This window comes from Saimiri boliviensis, chromosome 2, assembly GCF_048565385.1.
Source record: "Saimiri boliviensis isolate mSaiBol1 chromosome 2, mSaiBol1.pri, whole genome shotgun sequence".
Classification (NCBI taxonomy): Eukaryota; Metazoa; Chordata; class Mammalia; order Primates; family Cebidae; genus Saimiri; species Saimiri boliviensis.
The window spans coordinates 40337612-40352378 of NC_133450.1; the positions used below are offsets into that span (position 1 = coordinate 40337612).

A 14767-nucleotide genomic window follows, 5' to 3' on the forward strand; every position below is an offset into this window, starting at 1 on the left:
TGTCCTTTCACCATGTTGATGTTTGTACTGTTCATTGCAAAAGCAATGGTGGTTAAAATTGCTGCTACCTTAATGGGAATCAAGGCACTTGTGCAAAACTGGTCAAGTATTCTTCACTGCCATGTTCTTGCAATTAAAAATGTAAAAAGCTGATTTCACTTGAGAACATCTTTGAAGAAGCAGTAAAAATTAAATAATTTTATTAAATTTTGACCCTCAAGCACACATTTAAAAATATCCTACATGACACAATGCGAAGTATGCATATTAACATCCACTGCATACTGAAATATAATGGTTATCTTATGGAAAAGCATTTGTGTAATAGTTTTTTTTTTTTTTTTTTGAGTAGAATCTCTTTCTGCTGCCAGGCTGGAATGCAGTGATATGAACTCAGCTCACTGCAGCCTCTGCCTCCTGGGTTCAGGTGATCCTCCTGCCTCATCCTCCTGAGTAGCTAGGATTACAGGCGCATGCCCAAACTCAGCAAATTTTTTTGTATTTTAATAGAGATGGGGTTTCACCATGTTGGCCAGGATGGTCTCGACCTCTTGACCTCATGGTTCGCCTGCCTTGGCCTTCCAAAGTACTGGGATTACAGGCGTGAGCCACCGCGTCTGGCCTTGCATAATAGTTTTTGAGCTGTAATGTAAACTACCCTTTTTTTTTTTTCCTTAGGAAGCATCATTTTTACTTGAAAGAATGACTGACAAACTATGGTTATTCAGACGTGGGTATTTGGCAGATATTTTCTCTGAAACAAACAAGGAAACCATTTGATAATATTTGTTACCACTGACAAAATTATAGTATTAATGAATCTAGAATTAGAATTTTAGAAAACTTGTATCTGTCTTGCATCTGTTACCTTGAGCTTGCAACTTCCCAAAGCTTAAAGACTTTTTAAAAAGTAAAATTGAAATAACAAAGAATGTGATATTTTTAGATACTGTGTAATGAAACGTGTCAACATTTGAAAGAGCTACATAACTCAGTGAACCAATATTTTCCATTTGGCAAATGATGTTTGGAAACATGCATGGATAAAGATTCATTCAAAGTGCAAGACAGGTGATTGGATTTTAGTGTAACAAAGTATGAAAAGTTCATTGATATTTCAGATTTTATGTTGCAACGAATCTTTAAGAAATGACAGTTCATTGAGTTTTAGTGTAGCATCAAAGAAGAATGTCCACAATTATGTAGGAGAATAAAAACCAGTAAAGTACTCACCATTTTTCAACTACTGGATCTCCATCCATCAGCCTTGATTTTCTTTATATACTTGAAACAAATGACATATCACAACAGATTGGATATAGAAGCAGATGAGAATCTGTCTTATATTAAGGTACATATTAAAGAGATTGACAAAACTGTAAAACAGTGCCTTCTCAATTCTTTTGAAAAGTAAGAGTTTTTTTTTTTTAAACAAGAACGTATTACTTACATTAACATATAATGCATTTTGTTTTTAAATGAAATAGTAAAATTAAAAAAAATTTAAAGTTAAAAATTTTTTTTTTCTAATTTGAGGTGTGTGTACACACACACACACACACACACACACACACACACACACACACACAGTATTTCTCTCATATAAACAAAAGTTTTGGAGTCCTTGTTATGTGTAAAGGAGTGAGACCATAAAGTTAGCAAATGCTATTTTAGGAATAGCGATGTTGATACGTGTTAGTCATTGTGCAGAGGGGGCTTTATGTGTGTATTATCACATTTTATCTTAGATACTTTCCATCTCCATTATAAAATTGAAGAGACAAAGTTTCAGCGAAATTAACTTGCTCAGGTTTACACAGTTAGTAAGGGAAAGAGCTAGATGTTCAACCCAGTATTCATGTCTTAAAACCTTCTGGATTTTGGCCAGGTGTGGTGGCTCACGTCTATAATCCCAGCACTTTGGGAGGCTGAGGTGAGCAAATTGTGAGGTCAGGAGATCAAGATCATCCTGGCTAACCTGGTGAAACCCTGCCTCTACTAAAAATACAAAAAATTAGCCAGGCATGGTGGTACCTACCTGTAGTCCCAGCTACTTGGGAGGCTGAGGCAGGAGAATCACTTGAACCTGGGTTGCGGAGATTGCAGTGAGCCGAGACTCCATCTCAAAAAAAAAAAAAAAAAAGTTCTCTGTGTGTGTGTGTGTGTGTGTGTGTGTGTGTGTGTGTGTTAAGGAAACGTAGTCTTGTTCTGTTGCCCAGGTTCAGCCTTCTGAGTAGCTGAGACTAGAGGCGTAAACAGTTGTACCACCTAAAGGCTCTGGTTTTGATATACTGTTGCATGCCTCACGAGGATCTAATATAGCCTTTAACATAGACTTACTGTGCAAAGAGAACAAACAACGATCCACTGTTTATCAGAACAATTATTTGAGCTGACTCTTTACAGATGGGTATATTGTGCCACACCACCTTATTGGATGAGTAGAAATTGCTATAAACTTTCTGAAAAGAAATTTGTTAATGAGCATCAAAAATTCTGAATATTTGGATATCTTGTGATCTAGCAGTTACACACTTAGAAATATTTTCTTATGACATAATTAAGTGCACACTGACATGTGTTATATGATGCATGTTGTTGCAGAATGATGGGGAAATAATTCAGAAACTACTTAGATGTCTAAGCCTGGGAGATTGGCGAAATTATGAATAATGGAATTATTCATTATAAATTATGTATAATGGACTCTTACAGCTACTAAGAACGATAGTTTAGATGTTGTTGATGTAAATTGTTCATAATACATTGTTTAAATGGTAAAGTAGTCTGTAAAACTGTAAAAGTATATTTATATGGTATGTTAAATGATGTATATACACAATATATTGTTTAAATGGTGCAAGTAGTTTGCAAAACTGTAAGACTATATAGTGTATCAGTATGTTGTTGAAGGAGATATATACATTAAAATGTTAACCGTGGTTGTCCCTGAATGGTAAGATTATGGGAAATTTTTCTTTGCTTTGTTTGGTTGTGTTTTCTAATTAAAAATTTTAAAAGTTGAAAGCATGATAGCAACCGTGAGCCACAAGAAAGGCTGCCCTGATTTGTTGATTGATATTAAAATCAGTTTTCTAAGCCTTGTCACTTTTAGTGTTACAGGCTTTTGGTGGTTTTTAGTACTATTCTCAGTGAATCATAATTTGAAATTAACTATGATCTGTTTGTTGCAGCTTGTATATGAATTTTTCATACGATTTTTGGAAAGCCAAGAATTCCAACCCAGCATTGCCAAAAAATATATAGATCAGAAATTTGTATTACAGGTAAGCAAATTATTGTGGATATATTTGTCATTCAGTTAACACTCTATCTCATTTTCTCTTCATATTTGTTAAAAAAGTTTTGCAGTATCAGTTATATCACCCACATATATATATGTTAATTTCCATTACTGCCTATTAAAAGTAATAAGTACATTTAAATTTATTTGTGATAGAAATCTATTACATTTTAAATAGCCAGGAATGCTAATGCCTAAAGCCCTACAGTTTTCTTTCCTAAAATTTAATTATAAAGTAATTTCATTTATATAAGCCTGGTTTGTGTGAATCTTTATATAGCTTAAAAACTTATATTTATATAAGGATTCTTAAAGAACTATAGTATAGATCTGTTCAAACTGCATAGGCAAGCTCAGACTTCAAAGTGGAAGTAACCTGTAATAAATAATCAAATTCAGGGTACTGATGAGCTTTCACTGCTAGGAAATAGCTTAACATTCTAAAATTTGCCTAAAAGGCAAATTAACTCTCATCTCTCCATTTGGAACATCTCTGGAAACACTTTTTTCCTGACTCCTCGTACATGTTATAACCATGGATCTTCCTTTTTATCGGGGACTTGGGTGCTTTCATGGCACTGAAGTTTTAGGTAACACTTCCATGCTCCTGTTGTTGATACATTATTCGTCTATAAAAATGGATGCTTGAGCCAAACTGGTGTAGCTCTTTTCTGAGTGACATATGCGGCACCTAATGTAGGAAAGAATAAATGTTTATCTCCTAGTGAGCCAGTAAGAAGAATTTCAAATTTAAAACATTTATTTGTTCTAACCTGGGCAACAGAGCAAGACCCTGTCTAAATATAAAATAAAAAAGTAAAACATTAATTTGGCAAGAGATTGATCTTCTATGCCTTACTGGGATGAGGCTGATAACCTTTGCGATCTAATTTCTCTCCTTAATTAAATTAATACATTTGGAATTTGCAAGATATAGGCTGAACCATAGCCAAGTTTTTTGATGGTTTTTAATGCTTAAAACAGCAGTTTCATGGGTTCAATCCAGTAGGGGCAGGCAAGCTTCCAGAGACCTGACAGGCATGGAGGATCTTCCACAGCCTAAGTAAGGCTGAGTGGAATTAAACCCAAAGTTCACTTTTCAGCTCAGAACTGAAAGGAGCTTTGATGCCTTGCCAGTGGGGCTTACTAGTAGCTGTACTCCCTATTCCCCTAGGTATGTGGGGCCAGTCATTGAGCTCTACTTCACATTTAGAGCACTTTGGTACCACACTGGTGAATCCTGGCTTATGCTTTAACATGGCAGGCTTTGGAAAAGTGAGGTCTGAAATAGAGATGGAAAGGTAGATAAATAGGTGGATATGTGAATCACTGGGTGAGTAGTTAGACTGATATGGATTGTTATGCCAACGAAGCAGAACTTATTTCAGAAAATGGAAGTAATGCATAGTAGATCTCTGTTTTATATTGAAAAGTCTTCCATGTATATAGTGCTGTCTAATTGTCAGAGCACCTTCGCATGCATTATTTAATTTGATTTGTACAACAGTCTTGTAAAATAGACATGGCTAAATTTTTATGCCCTCCTCTGCCTCCCCCACCCCTTTTTATGGGTGTATAAACTGAGGTATAGAAAGATTATGCAGTTTCCTCAAGCACATTGCGTATTCAGGTTTTCTGTCCGTCATGCCATGAGGCCTCCTTGTGATTCCCTCACTGTAACTTGGAATGACTGCAAGGGAGAAGTAGCCCTTACATCTGACGGCTAATTAAATAATAGGGTTCTCTTATTTTTTGTGAATTAATGTGCCTGAGAGGATCAGATAGTAATACTGTGAGAGCCTATATTTAGTTGACATGGAATCAATAAATCCTATGGTCTAACTATGAAGCCAGTGCTTTTCTTACACAAAAAGTATGCAGGGCTCAGCCCAGTGTGCTGTCCATCGTAGACAGTACTGAAGATAATAAAACTTAGAATACGAAAACATCAGAGAAACCCAGATTTGGAAAGGATGTTTTGGGTTATGTATTCTAGTTCTTTAGTCTAGTGAATTAGTCTACTTTGAGACACTTTTTCAGTGAAGAAAAGTCATATGTACAGGCAGCTTGTTCCATTTTTGTTAGGAAGTTCTTTTTTATGTTGAACCTCTCTATACCTTGTACCTTTTGTACTTATTCTCCCCAGAATAATTTCTTAGTGTATCTCTAGCCCAGACATAACCTTTCAGGTCTTAGAACATAGCTTTTGTGTTCACCCTTTGACTTTTTCTCTACAACAGTGGTTGCAATTCACATGCTCATAGCCTCACTTATAGTAGGTCTGAAAGCCAGGGGTCAGACAATAGGATGTAGACTGGTTCCTATTAAATGGGGCTTTGGCTTCCCCTCTTCATTAAGTTATCCCCAGACTTTCTCCCTGCCAACCCCCAAGATAAACAGAAATCCAGATTCTTATGTGAAGTTTTCTGGTATTACTAAAGTCTTGTACAGAATGAACTAGCCCATTTACCTTCTGAATCTAGCCTACCAGGTGTCATGATGCATTTTCTCCTGCAGACCAAGTTCTGGGTTCTGTCAAGCTTTTTTCATTTGTTAGTTTTGAAGCCTTCAGTATCTTCTGGATGTGTCCATTGGTCTTCTAATATGACATCTATATCTGAACAGAATGCCCTGAGCCTGGTCAGCCCAGTGCAGCTTAGAGTTGACTTTTTCATTCCTTTGTCTGGCCTCTAGGTTTCTTAAAGGAAAAGTCTTATGAGCATATCTTGCTGTAGCATGACGTTGCCAGCTTATATTAAGCTTGTGATTATAGCTGGCTTCTAATTGAGCTTTCTGCATATTGCTGCAAATTTCTTTTCTTTTTTCTTTTTTAAACAAACAGGGCCTTGCCATGTTGCCTGGGTTGGGCTCAAGTGATCCACCTCAGTCTTTCAAGTAGCTGAAACTACAGGTGTCTACCACCATGCCTGGCTTTCCTATTGTTTCACAGTTTGCTTTTTAATCTAAATGTAGGACTTGGTGTGTGTTCCTGTGGAATTGTTTATCCCTGATTCGTGTCTACCTTATTCACTGTGTCTTCTGTCTTTATGACATCTGTTACCTAAATATGCTAAGTCACTGATTAAAATTGTTTAACTAGGATAAAATACCACCTATTAGGTACAGTGTACACTATTGTGTATGGGTACACTGAAAGCCCAGACGTCACCACCATGCATGTATTAGTCCATTTTGTGTTGTTATAAAGGAATTCTTGTGGCTGGGTAATTTATTGAAGAAAAGAGGTTTATTTGGTTCACGATTCTGCAGACTGTACAAGAAGCATGGCACTAGCATCTGGTTCTGGTGAGGGCCTCAGGAAGCTTATAATCGTGGTGACAGGCAAAGGAGGGGCATGTGTGTCAATGGTGAGAGAAGAACAAGCCAGAGGGGGCGGAGGTGGCCAGGCTTTTTTTTAAACAACCAAATCTTACTATAACTAATAGAGCGAGAACTTATTCATGAATCAAGCACAGCCCCAAGCCATTCATGAGGGATCACCCCCATGATCCAGATACCTTGCACTGGGCCCCACCTCCAACATTGGGGTTCACATTTCAACATGAGGTTTGGAGGGAACAAAACCAAACTATAGCAATGCAACATATCTGTGTAACACCACCGCACTTGTGGGTGGGCCTTTGGGGCTTGAGGAATTGATGCTGATATATTATCCCATTATTCCCTATCTCACTCCATCCTCCTCCTTTTTCCCGCCATGAATTAACTGTCCTTGAATTGACAGGTCCTTCCAACCTTTGCACTCTGCAGTCAGGTCTTTCTCACACTCCTGCTTGTTCCAGCATTTTTCTAAATTCCACAGTCTCCCCTGGTGCCACCTGGTTCTAGTGTGTTTCTCTCATGACATGGAAACCTTCATCTCTTTCCTTTTGACAAATCAGGATGACATTTACTCTGTTTCTTTTCTTTGGACAGATTTCTATTTTCTGTGGATTTTCAGTGATCTCAAAAAGGAATCTTGGTAATCTCAGTTTAAAATTTCTTTCTTCAGTTAGACAGAATTTATTGTATCCATGAGATTTCAACTTATTTTCTGTAGCAGCTGAATATGTTCTTTGCAGTCAGTCTTCTGACTCTCTTTCCTCTGTCAGTGAATACAAAAGCAAAATAGGAATTGAGCTATTTTGCTATGACGTAGTGGAAAGTTAGGAAGCCTTGGGCTTGAATCCTGACTCCCTGTGTATTTCAGGAGCTGAGAATGTGAGCTATACGGTCAGAAGAAACTGCATACAAACTCTGGCTTCTCTGCCTACTTGCAGTATGACTTTCAGCAAGTTTGTACCCCTATTGTCTAAGCCTAGTTTCCTCATTCATGACATGGGATAACAGGATAAATGAGATACTGTTAAGTAAAATAGGAGACACATCAAAATTGACAGTTGTGAAATCTCCTCAGTTCACTTGGCAGTGTGGATACAAAGACAGGATCCCTGCCTTCAGTCTTAAACAGGTGACTAAAAACTTTGGGCAGATTATTGCCTACTCTGAGCCTCCGTGTCCTTTTCTATTAAGTGACATTAAGAGTCACCTGTCACAACAAGTCACAGCAAGTAGGCTTGTTATTAAATAAAATGAGATGACTTGTAAAAATGTCTACTGGTACCACCTATGGGGCATAGTAGCTGTTCATTAAATATTAATTTTCTCTTTTCATATCCCCCTCATATATTATCTGCTCACCTTGATAGATTATATTATTTTTCTTGATTCCAATATTAATTTTATTTATTTTTATTTATTTTTTTGAGACTGAGTCTTGCTCTGTTGCCCAGGCTGGAGTGCAGAGGTGCGATTTAAGATCACTGCAACCTCCACCTCCCAAGTTCAAGTGATTCTTGTGCCTCAGCCACATGAGTAGCTGTGATTACAGACGTGCACCACCACATCTAGCTAATTTTCGTATTTTTAGTAGAGACGTCATTTTGCCATGTTGGCCAGGCTGCTCTTAAACTCTTGACCTAAAGTGATTCGCCCACCTTGGCTTCCCACAGTGCTGGCAGTGCAGGCATGAGTCATTGTCCCTGGCTTCCAATATTAATTTTAAAATCTTCACTTTTTGAAGTAGAATTTTAAAAATGTATATGAAACTTAAGGCTTGAAAAATGCAGAAATGTAGCATATTCCTAGATGGGAAGACTCACCATCAGAAAGATGTCTATATAATCTCTAAATTATTTGTATATTAGTGCAGTTCTAATTAAAATTACAGTTGTTTTAAAAACCTGAAATGTTTAGAGTTCATGAAATAAATTTTTGAAAAAGATGACTAATGATACGGTACTTTACTTATTAAATAATATAACATACTACAAAGGTAAATTAATTAAAACAGTATGGCATTGGAACAGGTGAATGGAACGTAATAAGGCCTTAGGTGGAGATGACCCTTTGGAGTGTGCCATAAAACCCATAAGAAGATGTACCAAATGAATGAATGAATGAGTGAATGAATGAATGTATACACACATACATTAAATTTGCATAATTGTCCTGAAGGGGAAACCAGTAATATTCTGTCAACTTAAATTTACACCCAGCAGTTCCATGAGAAGTAATCAGATATGTACAAAAGATATATGTACAAAGATACTGAATGTACCATTGTGAATAATTATTAGAAAATTGGAAAATAGCTTTAAAGTTCCTTAGTAGAAGGTAATTGAACTGTGGACGTTCGTATAGTGAAATATTCATCAGTTAGCAAAAGAATATGATAGACCTACTCATGATCTTTTTTTTTTTTTTTTTAAACCTGTACATGTCAAGGAACATGATCTATTTTTAAGTTAAACATGCATTGTTATAGTACAGTATAATTTTTGAGCCTGTATCTCTTATTTTGGGAAAAGTAATGTTGATATTTTTGTCTTAGTTCTTTTGTGCTGCTTTAACAAAATGCCTGAGGCTGGTTAATTTATCAAGAACAGAAGTTTATTTCTTACAGTTATGGAGGCTGTGAAGTCCAAGATCAAGGTGCTGGCATCTAGTGAGTGCCATCTTACTGTGTGCCCCCTCACATGGTAGAAGGTGAAAGGACGAGAGAGAGGGAACCCATGTCACAAATCCCCTTTTATAGTGGCATTCATTTATGAAGGCAGAGCCCTTATGACCTCAACACCTACCAAAAGGCCTTACTTCCCAACACTGTTTCGTTGGGGATTAACTCTCTGTCACAGGAATTTTGGGGGACACATTCAGACTATAGCAATATGCATCAACAATTTTGAAAAGAGTTCTACCAAATTATTGTTAATTGGCTGGAAGGGGGTGATTATGTGTGATGATCTTCACTTCCTATTTTTTTAGATATCTCTGTTTTTTACTTTTAAAAAAATAATGAGCATACATGTTATAATCAATAAGAATAATAAAAAATTTCATCTGCAAGTACATTCTCATTTTATTGCCTTGCATTTTTCATAAACCTCAGCTGATTTTGTGCATTAACCTTCCTAAGACTATTTTTGTAGGATAGCACCATTCTTTTATGCCCAGTATTTTTTGCTTCCTTCCTTTCAGTATTTGTATCTGCCCTTTTAAAATCTCAAGCTCAAAAGAAAGCTTCCTGTGTTGCCTCAAGAGCCTTTTTCAATACCTTGAGTTTTTCTTCCTCATCAGGAAGCTGTATAGATTGGTGGTTAAGTGTACAGACTGATTTGAGTTCGGGCTCTGCCATTTTTTTGTGTTTGACCTTGGACAAGTGACATAACTACTCTGTGCCTCAGTTTCCTCATCTAGAAAGTAGCTGCAAAATATCCATAATATAATCACATTGTAAGGTTGTTGTGGAGATTTAACTAAATACCTATACAAGCTCTCAGAAGTATTCCCTACACATGGTTCGTATTCAGTAAACTTTATGCTGGTGCTGTCACTCATATTTTTATTAGGATTCATTTTTGTTTTGAGAACTTTCTTAAGCTGTGTTTTCTTTAATAGCTTAAATCCATGAAATTATATAGTGTTCGCCTGTCACATCTTACCTAGCACGTTGTGTATTACTTGAAATCAAACTGTTATTCTAAAAATCACTGGTATCCTTTGGACTCTACATACATGGTTCTTTCCAGGCTGTTGGGTTCTCTTAAGATGGTACATGTGTCTCCTGTGTCTCTGGATTCCCTTCAGTTCCACTTTGCCAGCTGATTTCCTTTAATCAGTGTTAGACATAAATGTTTATTAGTGCTAGGAACAAAATAATACATGAAAACCAGGGGTAGCACATTTAAATCTTTGCAGAGGACTGACAAATGGTACGTAATGAAGTTGTGTGGGTATGACCAAAGTAGTGATGGAAACTGTGGTGATTTAGAGAGCTTGGATGGATCCTGCTACCAGTGATGATTTAGAGGGCTTAGATCTTGCTGCCAGTCCACTCCCGTTAACTGTTGGTCTCTAGGTAAGTGAGCCAAGTATTGCTAGATCTTTCGATTTTTCAAGAGAAGCTGGAAATCCATATTTTGGTAGGGCCAGACGAAATAGTCTGTTATTTTTCATTCAAGAGTTTTGAATGTTTTTGTTTGAAGGGTTTTATTGTTTTTTATTCAAGAATAGTATGACTGACTCACTTGAATTTCATTGTGATTTTTATTAAATCTAGATTTACATAACCTTTTGCATTTTTTTTTTTTTTGAGATGGAGTTTCGCTCTTGTTACCCAGGCTGGAGTGCAATGACACGATCTCGGCTCACTGCAACCTCCGCCTCCTGGGTTCAGGCAATTCTCCTGCCTCAGCCTCCTGAGTAGCTGGGATTACAGGCACGCGCCACCATGCCCAGCTTATTTTTTGTATTTTTAGTAGAGATGGGGTTTCACCATGTTGACCAGGTTGGTCTCGATCTCTCGACCTTGTGATCCACCTGCCTCGGCCTCCCAAAGTGCTGGGATTACAGGCTTGAGCCACCGCGCCCGGCCCCTTTTGCATTTTTTATGTACTCACTTAAGTGTTTACATAAGAAAGCTGTTAGAGATTTATCGATAGTTCATTGCATAGTGCACTTTTGTCTGTGGTAATGTTGATTTTAGACTTAAGTAACTTGGTAAACTGCCTTCTAGAGCTATGAGTATGTAGATTTGCCTAGGCTTATGGAACAATTTTGTCTATTTCCAATAAAGATAATTTTTATCTGTATTGGGATAGTTGGGAAAATGGTTTCTTAATGATCCCTCAACCCCTTCTTTAGACCCAAATGAATTGCCAAACCTTGGATTATTTCACTGGTTGGATTATTGTGGCAAGAGTTTAGCAACGTATTTCTAAAGATTGCTTTCAACTACTCTCCAAATCTGAAAAGCAGTCAGTGGTTGCTAAGAGACATACTATTCAAGTATCCCCATAAACGTATGTACTGCTGGAGATTGCTATTTAGTAATTTGTACTTCACATTTGCTGTTATATTTAGTTGAAAGGTGCTCTAATTACCATGTAAATTATACAATCATGCAAATCATTCAGCCTATCCTTAAAAGTTACCTTTTGTTATTGTTTTTAAAAACTCAAGACAAATTGGACGTGACACAAACCAATCTGTTAAAAAATGTTAGTTCTAAACTGAAATAAATTCCATGAGTCTTTGAATCTCAGCTCCAATACAAAGAACTATTTTCCATACAAGTTTCTTGATTATGTCAAAATGTTTACATTTCCCTCTCACAGCCTATAGCCAATAAGAGTTTAGAGCATTTATTTCTACCTGGAATTTTACCAGGTAACTATTACCAATTACCAGTTAATAGCAGATCACCTCATCCTGTCCTGTCCAATGTGTAACTCAAAAACCTTGTAAAAAGGGCTTTATTGCTCTGACTTCTGCATCCAGAGCCAGCTTCCTGGTTGTGTGATTTCTGCAGTTAGACTGGGCCGCGTGCTTAGAAGGGCCCTGTGCTCTGTTTAGTGCTCTGCTCTTGCTGTCTTGAAATTCTTAATACTTTTGGAGCAAGGAGCACTGCATGTTCATTTTGCTAGGCCCCACAAATTATGGAGCTAGTCCCTGCCTGCTTCCCACTGAGTGCATCATTATTTAGCACAATAGCTCTTTCTTGAATTGCTGACCAAATTAGTTGTCTTAAAAATTTAAATCACAAGGTTGTCTTGAAATGGATAGAATGCCCAAGGTGGGGAAAATGGACTTCTTTAGTTCGTAGAAAGAATGCCTGAAATAAGGAGGAAAGTAAAAGTGTGTGGTTTGGTGGAGTTGTTCATATTTGTATGCCTTACACCGTGGAAAGTTTTATATTGAATTTCTGTAGGAGTCTTGGAGTCAGAATTGCCAGAAGCTTGTGACGGCAAGCTTTTGATCCCTTGTCCCCATCATCCTTTCTCAGTGGCTGCCCCGTAGGTTGCTTCATTTCATGCAGTGCCTCCCTTGAGTTGTTCTGATTATTGGAATCAGACCACCTTTGGCTCTGGTTTCTTCGTTCTGGGCTGTTTCTTCGTATTTGGTCAAGGTCAAAGTATTAGGAAGATAGCTTTCAGATAGTAGGATAAAGTTGCAAACAAAGCCAGAAATGTGGACATCTGATTTTAGTGCTCTGTGACACTTTGGATGAAAACATTTAGCAAACCAATTTTATCAGTTATCTACTTGAATTTCTGATGTTCTTTAAAATCTTACTCTACATGGAATAGGGCAGGGTAATTCTTTATTGTAGCAAAGAGTAACGGGTTTTTTGCTTGAAGTCGTTCTTAATGACTTTCAAAAATAGTTTTGATAATGTCTGCTTTTAAAATTCTAATATGTTTATCTGGCTTTTAATGAAAAAATGGCAGTCTCTTACCTCATCTTTCTCCAAACCAGAGTCCTGTTTTCTGGAGGTAACCACACTCAAGTCTTCCAGTTGTTTCTATATATTTATCTCCATATTTCTAAATAGCGTGCTTATACTGCTATGTTTTAACTTGTCATTTTAGATTTTATGTCTGTTGACTTCCTTCTGTAAGCCATTATGTATCTCCCACTATAACTCCCTGTCTACATCCAGTATTATGCCACGGCATTTGAATGAACTAAATGATAGATTAGTACTGTTGCATACATGTTGTTCATTCCAAGGCATGTAATTACATTTCTTTTCTTGTATAGTTGCCTTATTTTTTACTTGCTTTCCTGTGTATTCATCACTAGTGTATCCCTTGATTCTCTGAGAGTACCATATAGCCCTTCTCAGTATTGCCCACACATCAGCTGGTCTATCAGTTCCTTTTTATTCTTGGAGACCTTCTTCCTGGTCATCCTGCTCTAATTGGCACTTATTGCTTGCTCTGGGCCACCCACATGGTCATCCCAGCACTTCCCGTTGCTGCCCTTCTAGACTATGTCTTTGCTTGTTTAATTTCCTCTCTGTCATTTTGGTGGAACACATTTTCTAGATTCTTCCTAAGAAAGCATGAATGGGATGTAAATGTTCTGAGATCACTTGTCTGAAAATGTCTTTATTCTGTCTACGTTTTTTTTATTTTTGAGACAGACTCTCACTTTGTCTCCCAAGCTGGGGTACAGTGGCACAATCTTGGCTCACTGCAACCTCCAGCTGCTGGGATTACAGCAGCCACCAAGCCTGGCCTGCTGACATACCTGATTGACATTTTGGCTGGGTGTAAATTTGGAACCCATGCTTTACCAGCTGTTTTAAGGAATTGATCTGTTGTTTTCCAGCTTCCAGTGTTGGAATTAAGAAGACCTGTGCACCAGCCTTATCCTTTATAATGACCTGTCTTCTTTGTATGTTCTTTGAGATCTTCTCTTTGTCCCCACATCCAGAAAGTGATGTGCTTTGGTGTGGGTTTTTTGTTCGTTTATTGTGCAGAACACTTGATGGGCCATGTCTGTATTGACATTCATGACTTTTTTTCCCCTGGAAATTGAGTTGAATTATTCCTTAGATAATTTTCTTCTCTTCCTTTTCTATTTTTCTGTCTGCATATCACTCTGGATTGCTATTATGTGTTGGGTCTTCCTGTTTTAAAAATCTTCTTCTATATATTATCTCTGTTTTTTGGTTATATGTTCATTTGCTCATTTTAGTGTTCTAGTGCTTCTGCTAAAATTTCTATTTCTGTTATATGTTGAACCTCTAAAAGCTTTTTAAATATGTCCTGGCCAGGCACGATGGCTCAAGCCTGTAATCCCAGCACTTTGCTGGGCCGAGACGGGCGGCTCACAAGGTCAGGAGGTGGAGACCATCCTGGCCAACATGGTGAAACCCCATCTCTGCTAAAAATACAGAAAAATTAGCTGGGCGTGGTGGTGCACACCTGTAATCCCAGCTACTCTGGCGGCTGAGGCAGTAGAATTTGCTGGAACCCAGGAGGTAGACATTGCAGTGAGCTGAGATCATGCCACTGTACTACAGCCTGGGTGACAGTTAAAGACTCTGTCTCCAAAAAAAAAAAAAAAAAAAACATTTCCTGAATATCCACCTGAATAATAGCACTCTTTTAT

The 14767-nt window shown here is 37.5% G+C and overlaps 1 protein-coding gene across 4 annotated transcripts in view; it reads left to right on the forward strand.

Moving 5' to 3' along the window:
• Positions 1–14767, forward strand: part of PPP2R5E (protein phosphatase 2 regulatory subunit B'epsilon) — a 169476-nt gene that overhangs the window by 122165 nt on the left and 32544 nt on the right. For all 4 annotated transcript variants that reach the window (XM_003924420.4, XM_074393150.1, XM_010335143.3 and 1 more), the window contains exon 5: positions 3195–3287. In XM_003924420.4, coding sequence (XP_003924469.1) covers positions 3195–3287 — 93 coding nt within the window. The remainder of the gene's footprint in view (positions 1–3194; positions 3288–14767) is intronic.